General features: G+C 37.7%; 1 protein-coding gene across 3 annotated transcripts in view; it reads left to right on the top strand.

Annotated features, from left to right (window-relative positions):
• The window catches only part of LOC128686334 (pyruvate dehydrogenase phosphatase regulatory subunit, mitochondrial-like), a 191793-nt gene that overhangs the window by 14155 nt on the left and 164233 nt on the right, over positions 1 to 13405 (top strand). For all 3 annotated transcript variants that reach the window (XM_070085839.1, XM_070085840.1, XM_070085838.1), the window contains exons 5-6: positions 817 to 920; positions 12987 to 13128. In XM_070085839.1, coding sequence (XP_069941940.1) covers positions 817 to 920; positions 12987 to 13128 — 246 coding nt within the window. The remainder of the gene's footprint in view (positions 1 to 816; positions 921 to 12986; positions 13129 to 13405) is intronic.

Here is a 13405-nt window from a genome sequence, read left to right as displayed (position 1 = left end):
AAGTTGACATCATAGCAACTTGATTCCATTATTGGGATGCATTCCTAGCACACGAAAGGTGTATCTTTTCTAGTGTGACTGGTGTCAACATATGTTCCACTTAACCTTATTTTATGCCTTGGGACAGCCATGGCTGGTCAATGAATTTATGTAGTATGCATAAGTCTACAACAGTTTCCAGTCTTCTCTTTCATGGAGTCCCTCATTTGCAATTCCCTCATCATCTCTTCCAATAATTTTACTTAATTTCATCATCAAAACAAGGAATTTTCTATTAAGTCTTACTCCTTCATTGGCCCAGCACACTCATTCCATCTCAAGGGAAAAAAAAAATTGTGCTCCAAGGGAAAAAATGTTTTGTTCTACTTACGACAAGGTTTCTCAAGTGAAGGAGATCACAGAACACACTTTAGAGGTTCCATAGGATTCCCTTACAGGGCAAATTTTCTAGGGACAGGTAATGGAAGTCATGTTGGAGCCAATTTCCCAAGGTCTTAAGTTGTTTTTCATAAGAACCGAAACCTTACCATCACTGTCATGTCATGTTGATCAGAGAGACCAATATGCCCTATTTTACCTATTGTGTAAGGTGTCTCCAGTGATGACATTGTCTGCAGAGTACATGATTCTCTTTGAAAAAAATTTCTCTTATTTTCATCATCCACATTGGAAAACTTTTCTGTATCCTTGATCTGAAGGATATCCTTGATCTGGAGGATATAAATCATTGATATGCTAAGTAAAATGTAATGATAGTCTTCTTACATACATACATACATACATACAGTAAGACTTATTATAGTCCCACCTCCATAGGTTTTAAACAGTGTGGCAGTTTAAACCTGGCTCAGACAAGAGAGAGAACTATTGCTCTGAAACGAAGGCTTGCATACTCTAAGCCATCTGGACTTGAATGTGAGGTAAGTTGTGTCTAGTGTAGTTCACAAAGATTTATAGTGCTTGCTGCCATATTAAGTTAACTCAAAAGTAAAAATGACATAATTAGATTAAAAACCACATTAATTAAATCCATGTTTAGGAAGAAGACTTTTGGGATAACAGAATGTCAGATGTGTGACTGTGACACTGGAGTGAAAATGTTAGTATTCGGCTTGCTGTTTTAATGTATGCTCAGTGGATCTACATTTTCTGTTCAGGGTTCAGATTTTTCTCTGTTGTGTATTATTGTATTTATTGGCATTATGGCATTTTATAATTGGCTATATTTTGTTTATAGATGACATTCTAAGCAAACCTAACCTAAATAATGTATATTGAGAAATTTACTTAAAATTGCATGTGAGAATATGTTTGCTTCAATAGGCCAGGTTGCATTTGTGGGCTTTAAACCATTTGTATACTAGTTAGGTTTTGAATAAAGTGACTTTTGTATTTTGTTACATTTTGTCCCTTAACCAGTTAATGTTTAAGAGTATTGTTGATACCAGTTTTGTGTGTGATTACCTACAGTGTTTGCTAACCTGTTTGTAGCTGAAAAGCAGAGCTGTGATTTTGGTGTTTGATCTTCAGTGTTTAATTTGTCATTTATTTGTTTGAAGTTTCCATTCGTAGAAAATACTACCTCATAAATTCTATTCCTAGATTGTATCATTTTTTTCTCAATTTACAGTTGTCTTCATATTCTCCATGTTCATTCTAATAAAAAGTGATCTGTATATTTATTAATTTGTCCCTTCAGAAGATGTACAGTAGGGCCCCACTTATTCGGCAGGTTAGGTTCCAGGCTACTGCCGGAAAGCAGACTTCGCCGGAAAACAGAACTCCATTTTTTCCATTTATAAATGCATATAAATGCCAGATAACAAGTTTACACTAACATATATTAAGTTAGCAATAGAACTAGGCATTAAAAAGTAAAATAGACACACAGTACACTCGTTATCTACCTCAAAATATTTGTAGTCTTAATGTAGGGCAAAAGGTGAATAGTATTTACTCTAAGAAGTCAGGTGTGGTAGCCCTCCTGGCCACCCCACCCACGCATACTATACCACAATGCTTAAAGCTCCCTAAAGCAATAAAATGGATATACAGTACACGCATTACTTACCTTAAAATATTTGTAGTCTTAATGGTCTTAATGTAGGGTGAGGGGTGAAAAGCATTTATTTGTAGAAAGTCGTTTGGGAGGTATGGCATCTTGCCTGGCCACTTACACCTACTATGACATTAAGCTCCCTAGAGCGATAAAATGCATATATAGTACATTCATTAATTTTTTTTTTTTTTTTTTTTTTTTCAACAAGTCGGCCGTCTCCCACCGAGGCAGGGTGACCCAAAAAAGAAAGAAAATCCCCAAAAAGAAAATACTTTCATCATCATTCAACACTTTCACCACACTCGCACATTATCACTGTTTTTGCAGAGGTGCTCAGAATACAACAGTCCAGAAGCATACACATATAAAGATACACAACATATCCCTCTAAACTGCTAATATCCCGAACCCCTCCTTTAGAGTGCAGGCATTGTACTTCCCATTTCCAGGACCCAAGTCCGGCTATATAAAAATAACCGGTTTCCCTGAATCCCTTCACTAAATGTTACTCTGCTCACACTCCAACAGATCGTCAGGTCCCAAATACCATTCGTCTCCATTCACTCCTATCTAACATGCTTTCACACGCTTGCTGGAAGTCCAAGCCCCTCGCCCACAAAACCTCCTTTACCCCCTCCCTCCAACCTTTTTGAGGACGACCCCTACCCCGCCTTCCTTCCCCTACAGATTTATATGCTCTCCATGTCATTCTACTTTGATCCATTCTCTCTAAATGACCAAACCACCTCAACAACCCCTCTTCAGCCCTCTGACTAATACTTTTATTAACTTCACACCTTCTCCTAATTTCCACACTCCGAATTTTCTGCATAATATTTACACCACACATTGCCCTTAGACAGGACATCTCCACTGCCTCCAGCCGCCTCCTCGCTGCTGAATTCACAACCCAAGCTTCACACCCATATAAGAGTGTTGGTACTACTATACTTTCATACATTCCCTTCTTTGCCTCCATAGAAAACGTTTTATTGTCTCCACATATACCTCAATGCACCACTCACCTTTTTTCCCTCATCAATTCTATGATTAACCTCATCCTTCATAAATCCATCCGCTGACACGTCAACTCCCAAGTATCTGAAAACATTCACTTCTTCCATACTCCTCCTCCTCAATTTGATATCCAATTTTTCTTTATCTAAATCATTTGATACCCTCATCACCTTACTCTTTTTCTATGTTCACTTTCAACTTTCTACCTTTACACACACTCACAAACTCATCCACTAACCTTTGCAATTTTTCTTTAGAATCTCCCATGAGCACAGTATCATCAGCAAAAAGCAACTGTGTCAATTCCCATTTTGTATTTGATTCCCCATAATTTAATCCCACCCCTCTCCCGAACACCCTAGCATTTACTTCTTTTACAACACCATCTATAAATATATTAAACAACCATGGTGACATTACACATCCCTGTCTAAGACCTACTTTTACCGGGAAGTAATCTCCCTCTCTTCTACACATCCTAACCTGAGCCTCACTATCCTCATAAAAACTCTTTACAGCATTTAGTAACTTACCACCTATTCCATATACTTGCAACATCTGCCACATTGCTCCCCTATCCACTCTATCATATGCCTTTTCTTAAATCCATAAATGCAATAAAAACTTCCCTACCTTTATCTAAATACTGTTCACATATATATTTCAATGTAAACACTTGATCTACACATCCCCTACCCACTCTGAAACCTCCTTGCTCATCCGCAATCCTACATTCTGTCTTACCTCTAATTCTTTCAATTACAGTGGAGCCCCGGTTCGCGATATTAATCCGTTCCTGAGAGCTCATCGTAAACCAAAATTATCGGAAAGCGAATCAATTTTCCCCATAAGAAATAATGGAAATCAAATTAATCCGTGCAAGACACCCAAAAGTATGAAAAAAAAAACTTTTACCACATGAAATATTAAGTTTAATGCAATAGAATAATTACAATAACAACAATAAGAATGGAATAATAACAATCGAATAATTGACACTTACCTTTCATGAAGATCTGGTGATGATTGATGGGATGGGAGGAGGGGAGTGTGTTGAACCTATTGTTTAGAAGGGGAATCCCCCTCCATTAGGACTTGAGGTAGCTTTTCCTGCTGAGTAATGTAGGTCCTGCTTGGCAATTTCTTCCAAAACTGGCCTGTTTTGTCACAATTAAACACTTGTTCAGGTTTCAATCCTTCAGCCTCTATGTACTCCTTGAATTCATGTACATATTTTTCAGCCGCTTTGTGGTCTGAACTGGCAGCCTCACCATGCCTAATCACACTATGTATGCCACTACGATTCTTAAATCTTTCAAACCAACCTTTGCTGGCCTTAAATTCACTCACATCACTTGTTGCAGGCAATTTCTTTACCAAATCGTCATGCAACTGCCTAGCCTTTTCACAAATGATTGCTTGAGAGATGCTATCTCCTGGTATCTGTTTTTCATTTATCCACACCAATAACAGTCTCTCAACATTTTCTAACACTTGCGGTCGCTGTTTCGTAATCACAGTTGCACCTTTTGCAAGAACAGCTTCCTTGATTGCCATTTTCCTGCTCACTGTAGTAGAGATGGTTGAGTGGGGTTTACTATACAACCTGACCAGCTCTGATACATGCACTCCACTTTCATACTTTGCAATTATCTCTTTCTTCATTTCAATAGTCATTAGCACCCTTTTTCTCGAAGGGTTGGCACTAGAAGCTTTCTTGGGGCCCATGGTGACTTATTTTGCAGAAACAAGCACCAAAAAACAGTGACAATATGGATAATATGGAATGTACCGAATGTATCCTTAGATGCGCGCACACTGGCTGGCTTGTAAACACTGGAAACGTCTCGTACGAATTGTATCGCATACCGGGTTTTGTAACGGGAACCGAGGCAATTATTTGGCGATATAATGCATCGGTTACCGGATTTATCGGATACCGATAGCATCGCGAACCGGGGGTCCACTGTATAACCCTACCGTACACTTTTCCTGGTATACTCATTAAACTTATTCCTCTATAATTATTACAATCTCTTTTGTCCCCCTTCCCTTTATTTAAAGGGACTATACATGCTCTCTGCCAATCCCTAGGTACCTTCCCCTCTTTCATACATTTATTAAAGAAAAATACCAACCACTCCAACACTATATCCCCCCCTGCTTTTAACATTTCTGTCATGATCCCATCAGTTCCAGCTGCTTTACCCCCTTTCATTTTACATAATGCCTAATGCACCTCCCCCACACTCACATCCTGTTCTTCTTCACTTCTAAAAGATGGTATACCTCCCTGGCCAGTGCATGAAATTACCGCTTCCCTTTCTTCGTCGACATTTAAAAGTTCCTCAAAATATTCTCTCCATCTTCCCAAAACCTCCATCTCCCCATCTACTAACTCCCCTACTCTCTTTTTAACTGACAAATCCATTCGTTCTCTAGGCTTTCTTAACTTGTTTAACTCCAAAATTTTTTCTTATTTTCATTAAAATTCCTTGACAGTGCCTCTCCCACTCTATCATCTGCTCTCCTTTTGCACTCTCTCACCACTCTCTTCACCTTTCTTTTACTCTCCATATACTCTACTCTTCTTATAACTCTTCTGCTTTGTAAAAACCTCTCATAAGCTAACTTTTTCTCTTTTATCACACCCTTTACTTCATCATTCCACCAATCACTCCTCATTCTTCCTGCACCCACTCTCCTATAACCACAAACTTCTGCCCCACATTCTAATACTGTATTTTTAAAACTATTCCAACCCTCTTCAACCCCCCCCCCCCACTACTCATACTTGCACCAGCCCACCTTTCTGCCAATAGTTGCTTATATCTCACCCGAACTTCCTCCTCCCTTAGTTTATACACTTTCACCTCCCTCTTGCTTGTTGTTGCCATTTTCCTCTTTTCCCATCTACCTCTTACTCTAACTGTAGCTACAACTAAATAATGATCCAATATATCAGGTGCCCCTCTATAAATGTGTACATCCTGGAGCCTACCCATCAACCTTTTATTCACCAATACATAATCTAACAATTTATTCTACTGTGGAGTGTATTTAGATGGATTAAGCAAAATGTCTATATTAACATTTTCTATGATATTTAATGATCCTTAGAGTGATTATTATTATTATTATTAATATGGCATCTTCAAGACTAATAAGACACTCTTAGTGATTTTAATGTGTACCTGCATGCCAGCACAGTGCATAAGTTTACTTAGGTACAGGTACACATACTTATAATTATCAGTTTTAATAATAATGTAGGTTTGTAATCTGCCTGGGCTATATACCTACTCCTACCTACATAGGTACACAGTATTTAATGTGGCCCAGAGCCATATTATTACCATCAACATACCATGTTCACTGAGTTTAATCATTTCTAACAACTACCATTAGATGCCATCATAAACAAAGGGAGAAGTAATAAATAATTCATGCCGAGAATTGTAAACAAAAGTGTTACGTATTGAGGGGAGTGACATAATGTTTTCCCTCCGCCCGGCTACCACACCTCCATAGTATATAAACATGAAATGTTTATATGTTATGTAACGGGTTTCTTATATAATTTCGATGAAAATATAATAGATGGATTAATGAAAATGTCTATATTAATGTAAAATAAGACATTTAATGTGCCCAAGAGTGATTTTTATTAGCACTATTACATGTTTATAGAGGGTCAACTGATATATCGCATCATTATTTAGTTGTAGCTACAGTTAGAGTAAGAGGTAGATGGGAAAAGAGGAAGGTGGCAACAACAAATAAGAGGGAGGTGAAAGTGTATAAACTAAAGGAGGAGGAAGTTCGGGTGAGATATAAGCAACTATTGGCAGAAAGGTGGGCTAGTGCAAAGATGAGTAGTGGGGGGGTTGAAGAGGGTTGGATGAGTTTTAAAAATGCAGTATTAGAATGTGGGGCAGAAGTTTGTGGTTATAGGAGGGTGGGGGCAGGAGGAAAGAGGAGTGATTGGTGGAATGATGAAGTAAAGGGTGTGATAAAAGAGAAAAAGTTAGCTATGAGAGGTTTTTACAAAGCAGAAATGTTATAAGAAGAGCAGAGTATATGGAGAGTAAAAGAAAGGTGAAGAGAGTGGTGAGAGAGAGTGCAAAAGGAGAGCAGATGATAGAGTGGGAGAGGCACTGTCAAGAAATTTTAATGAAAATAAGAAAAAATTTTGGAGTGAGTTAAACAAGTTAAGAAAGCCTAGGGAACGTATGGATTTGTCGGTTAAAAACAGAGTAGGGGAGTTAGTAGATGGGGAGAGGGAGGTATTAGGTAGATGGCGAGAATATTTTGAGGAACTTAAATGTTGAGGATGAAATTGAGGTGGTAATTTCATGCACTGGCCAGGGAGGTATACCATCTTCTAGGAGTGAAGAAGAGCAGAATGTAAGTGTGGGGGAGGTGCGTGAGGCATTACGTAGAAAGAAAGGGGGTAAGGCACCTGGAACTTATGGGATCATGACAGAAATGTTAAAAGCAGGGGGGGATATAGTGTTGGAGTGGTTGGTACTTTTGTTTAATAAATGTATGAAAGAGGGGAAGGTACCTAGGGATTGGCAGAGAGCATGTATAGTCCCTTTATATAAAGGGAAGGGAGACAAAAGAGATTGTAAAAATTATAGAGGAATAAGTTTATTGAGTATACCAGGAAAAGTGTTATTGAAAGAGTTAGAGGGAAGACAGAATGTAGGATTGCAGATGAGCAAGGAGGTTTCAGAGTGGGTAGGGGATGTGTAGATCAAGTGTTTACATTGAAATATATATGTGAACAGTATTTAGATAAAGGTAGGGAAGTTTTTATTGCATTTATGGATTTAGAAAAGGCATATGATAGAGTGGATAGGGGAGCAATGTGGCAGATGTTGCAAGTATATGGAATAGGTGGTAAGTTACTAAATGCTGTAAAGAGTTTTTATGAGGTTAGTGAGGCTCAGGTTAGAGTGTGTAGAAGAGAGGGAGACTACTTCCCGGTAAAAGTAGGTCTTAGACAGGGATGTGTAATGTCACCATGGTTGTTTAATATATTTATATATGGGGTTGTAAAAGAAGTAAATGCTAGGGTGTTCAGGAGAGGGGTGGGATTAAATTATGGGGAATCAAATACAAAATACTTTTTGCTGATGATACTGTGCTTATGGGAGATTCTAAAGGAAAATTGCAAAGGTTAGTGGATGAGTTTGTGAGTGTGTGTAAAGGTAGAAAGTTGAAAGTGAACATAGAAAAGAGTAAGGTGATGAGGGTATCAAATGATTTAGATAAAGAAAAATTGGATATCAAATTGGGGAGGAGTATGGAAGAAGTGAATGTTTTCAGATACTTGGGAGTTGACGTGTTGGTGGATGGATTTATGAAGGATGAGATTAATCATAGAATTGATGAAGAAAAAAAGGTGAGTGGTGCATTGAGGTATATGTGGAGTCAAAAAACATTAACTATGGAGGCAAAGAAGGAAATGTATGAAAGTATAGTAGTACCAACACTCTTATATGGGTGTGAAGCTTGGGTTGTGAATGCAGCAGCGAGGAGGCAGTTGGAGGCAGTGGAGATGTCCTGTCTAAGGGCAATGTGTGGTGTAAATATTATGCAGAAAATTTGGAGTGTGGAAATTAGGAGAAGGCGTGGAGTTAATAAAAGTATTAATCAGAGGGCTGAAGAGGGGTTTTTGAGGTGGTTTGGCCATTTGGAGAGAATGGATCAAAGAAGAATGACATGGAGAGCATTTAAATCTGTAGAAGGAAGGAGGGGTAGGGGTCGTCCTCGAAAAGGTTGGAAGGAAGGGGTAAGGGAGGTTTTTTGGGCGAGGGGCTTGGACTTCCAGCAGGCGTGCATGAGCATGTTCGATAGGAGTGAATGGAGACGAATGGTATTTGGGACCTGATGATCTGTTGGAGTGTGAGCAGGGTAATATTTAGTGAAGGGATTCAGGGAAACCGGTTATTTTTATATAGCTGGACTTGAGTCCTGGAAATGGGAAGTACAATGCCTGCACTCTAAAGGAGGGGTTTTGGGATATTAGCAGTTTGGAGGGATATGTTGTGTATCTTTATACATATATGCTTCTAAACTGTTGTGTTCTGAGCACCTCTGCAAAAACAGTGATTATGTGTGAGTGACATGAAAGTGTTGAATGATGATGAAAGTATTTTCTTTTTGGGGATTTTCTTTCTTTTTGGGTCACCCTGCCTCGGTGGGAGACGGCCAACTTGTTGAAAAAAAAAAAAAAATTTCCCTCCAGCCGTCAAGTACACCTTTGTAGCATATAAACAGCATGTTTATGTGCTATATAACATGTTTCTTATATAATTTTGAAGAAAATATCATAGATGGATTAATGAAAATGTCAATATTGATGTAAAATTAGATATTTAATGTGCCCTCGAGTGATTATTATTACATAATAGATAGATGTGCTCATGGAGAATGTAAAACTGGGTGGCCCTTGCCGTATTTGAAAGACCACTTGCCGTATAGAAAGTTTTGGTCATAATTTGAGATTGCCATATTAACGGAACGCCGTAAGGCAAAACGCCGAAAAGCGGGGCCCTACTGTACCTTGATGCCAATTAGAAGCTCGATTCAAGAAATTGTACCTATCCTCCCTTCCATGTATCAAACCTGATTTCCAAATATTTCCCATACTCTGTATGTTCCCAGTGGGTTTAGCACTCCCCATGAATAATGATAATACAACAATAACCTAATAATAAACATTTTATGATTTTACAGGCTCTCCCTACATTATGCAGTAGATGCATGACAGGCACATTTGTATAAAGTGAATATAATCTACATAGAAACTGATGTATGTGCCTAGACAAAAATTTCCAATTTCTTGATTAACTTTTTTTTTAATGTAAGAGCATTTCATGTTCAAACAACCATATGCAAACATATTACAGTATGCAAAAAAATTTCATTTGATGAAAACAATACTTGAGGGAAAAAATATGGAATTCAGTCCTTATTAACACTTAACCCTTCCCTATCAAAAAAAAAAAAATACTGAAAAAAAATAATTGATATGTTGTGTCCACTGTACTGATCCACCATATACTACACACAGTGCACATCATTCAATCAAACTTACGTTGTATGCACAGCATTAATCCACTGATCAAATAAAAGTGAGCTACATCAACCCATGCTTTTATTATACAAACCACACTGATCACTTGAAGAGGAATTTACTTTGAACAAAGCAAATTAATGGTAGACATTGCATTTTAATATAAAAAAGAATTTGCTTATAAGGAACCTGCATAAAATTAGAAATCCTGTGGAGTATATGGGTATCATGTCTCCTCTCTCTGCTACATATCTAGTACACATTTTCAGTGTTTTCAGTTTTTCTTTTGCATTTCATACATATTTACGAGCCTTGGGAGCTATTTTTGACACACTCTTTCTGACTTTGTTTATTTTATTTATTTTATCACTGTTGTATATATTCTTCATACGACCAGTTTTTGCTTTCTTTAATTTTTATTATGTGGTTCAAAACTGTTACAGTGCAGTATACAATATTTACTTTGAAAACATTGCTGACTAAATATTTCTGTGTACAGTCAAGTAGGTCCTCCACTTATAACATTAATGCATTCCTGATAATTGGTTGTTGAATGTTCACAACTCAGAACCTCTTTTTTTCCCTAGGCACTCATATTATAATTGAAGAGCTCCCAAGCCATAATATTCCATATCTTATTTCATATAATTTCTAAATGAAATTAAAAACATTGTTCTGTACAATATAGTTTTTAGATGAGACCTTTCTGTTTCTTTCCCTCCCTCCCATTTCCTCTCTCCTAATGCCTTACCTTCTTCCCTATCTTACATTCCCTCCCTCTCATTAGCTCCCATTATTTTTCCCATCATATCTGATAGGACATTTTATATATGATTGCCACCATTTTACTGATACCAGTATCAGTGAAGGTTTTAGATGTCTGGGCATATGACACATGTTATTGGGAAGTTGTCAGGGTATTGCTTGGGTAGGGAGGGAGGGTGCTAAGTAGAGCCAGTGTGTGGAGAGAAGAGAGAGGATATTTCCCTCCCTTAACCCCTTGACTGTCGCAACCCCCAATCCTGAGGTGTCTCCTGGTGTTGCAAAATTTAAAAAAAAAAAAAATTATTTTTTCTTATGAAATGATAGAGAATCTTTTCCCCATTGTAATGACACCAAAAAAAAAAAAACGAAATTTGATGGAAAACTGACGAAATTACGCTCTCGCGAAGTTAGCGACCTAGGTGATATTTACAAATCGGCAATTTTGCCCAATTTGAGCCCTATTTTAGGCTAATTCCAGTGTTCCAGTCGACCAAACGCATAGCTATTTCTTTAGAACTCCATTTTTTCTATCGATTGAGTACAAGAAATTGCCCATTTACCAATTTCACCTACCCAATAATGTGGTCAGAAATTTGCAATTGGGCCAATTTCACAAAAATTAAAAAATATGACAATTTCAAAATAAGGTCCAGAATGAACAATGCAGACATTCCTGGCTCTAAAATAACATTTTCTTTGTTCATCAGTCATGTCTCCAGGCCCCTCTGATATTACTCTTGCTTTCTGTTTTGAATTTTTATTCAAACAAAAAATAGAAGATTTACTATTATGCATACTACTGCAATACTGTAATAATTGTATACATAACATCAACCCATTCATGACTGCATATTAGAATGGCTAGTTGGACATTTATTAGACAATGACATCATTTGCTTACTTTTGAACATCGGCAAAAATCAAACATTTCCCCTTCTTTGAGCTCCATTTCCAGGTTCTTTTTATAGTAAAATCAATCAAAATCACCACTATTTCTATAATATGTTTTCTGTTCTATAAAATGAGACCAAGAAGACGAGAATACAACCATAAATACTATATGAAAATAGACCACAAAGTTGGCATTTTAATTAAAAAAATGGTCAGTTTTTTTTCTCATTATGCACTGCATGCTGCAGGATTTTTTTATATGGTGCATACTGACCACACAAACCCATTCTCTCACATGTGGGCCTACCAGCTTTCTCCTTGATTTGAAGCCGCTAGAATTTATGAGTGTATATACGTCAAACATGGTACCTCGTAAGACGTATATACATGTATACGGCCACGACAGTCAAAAGGTTAACCGTGACCACCAGGATTGGGCTCGAACCTCCACCTTCTTAGGCTCTCTGGTAACCCAAATATGTATGTTTAGGTACACCAACCACCTCATCATGCCTGGGGCTGTGGCATTCCTCCCAGACAGCTCATTCACCTCCCTGCCATACCAGCCATTTACTGATCCTTGGCCTCCAGTCAGGGGCTGGGGGCCTTCCTTCTATGCTCCCTGGCAACCCACCACATATGTATAAAATGAACACATGCAACTTATCAGTACATTTGGTGAAAAAACAGCTGAGAAAACTAGTTTATTGAAAGTAATTTATTTGAATATAGTATATATGTAATGACTGCAGATCATTGTTTGTAAATCATTAATTGTCCCCCAAATGGCCAGGATCATCAAAAGTTAGTAACTGTTGTATTAGAAATACAGAATTTTGCATTATGGAAGTGCTCTTTATAATACAGTACAGTGGACCCCTGGTTAACGATATTTTTTCACTCCAGAAGTATGTTCAGGTGCCAGTACTGACCGAATTTGTTCCCATAAGGAATATTGTGAAGTAAATTAGTCCATTTCAGACCCCCAAACATACACGTACAAACGCACTTACATAAATACACTTACATAATTGGTCGCATTCGGAGGTAATCGTTATGCGGGGGTCCACTGTATATTGAATAGTTGTCTCACGAAATGTTTTTGCCATGAATATGTGAATATGCAGATTATACTCTTATTTTCCTCTAGTCATTGTTAAATTTTAGTGGTTGGACCGTCATGAGATCAAGCGACGGCACCCACTGCTACACACTGCTGACTTGGAGGGTGGTGTGTGGGTACCTGGTGATGCTGTTGCTGACCCTTATGCTGTGTGTACAACATTTGCATCATTGGCACAGAGTCAAGGTTGGTTTTTATCTGTTATTTGCATTTTGAAAAGGGAATGTGCAAATATCAACTTTTCTGTATTTACCCAAATAAGTGTTGATTTAATATTAACAAAAATGCTTGGATAGTTAGAGTTCAGTGACTATACAAAGTGCTACACTACACTAGAACTTAAGTTGTCAGCTGACCTCACAACAGAAATGGGTTATAAAGTAAAAAATATGAATACATAAGTCACATAATACAATGTTTCTTCAGTTTTTGCATAAGTTTTTTCTCTGTACAGTCATTCCAG

Source organism: Cherax quadricarinatus, chromosome 17 (genome assembly GCF_038502225.1).
Source record: "Cherax quadricarinatus isolate ZL_2023a chromosome 17, ASM3850222v1, whole genome shotgun sequence".
NCBI classification, from domain to species: domain Eukaryota; kingdom Metazoa; phylum Arthropoda; class Malacostraca; order Decapoda; family Parastacidae; genus Cherax; species Cherax quadricarinatus.
Note: the sequence above shows the minus strand (reverse complement) of the source record. Positions and strands in the feature narration are given on the sequence as shown.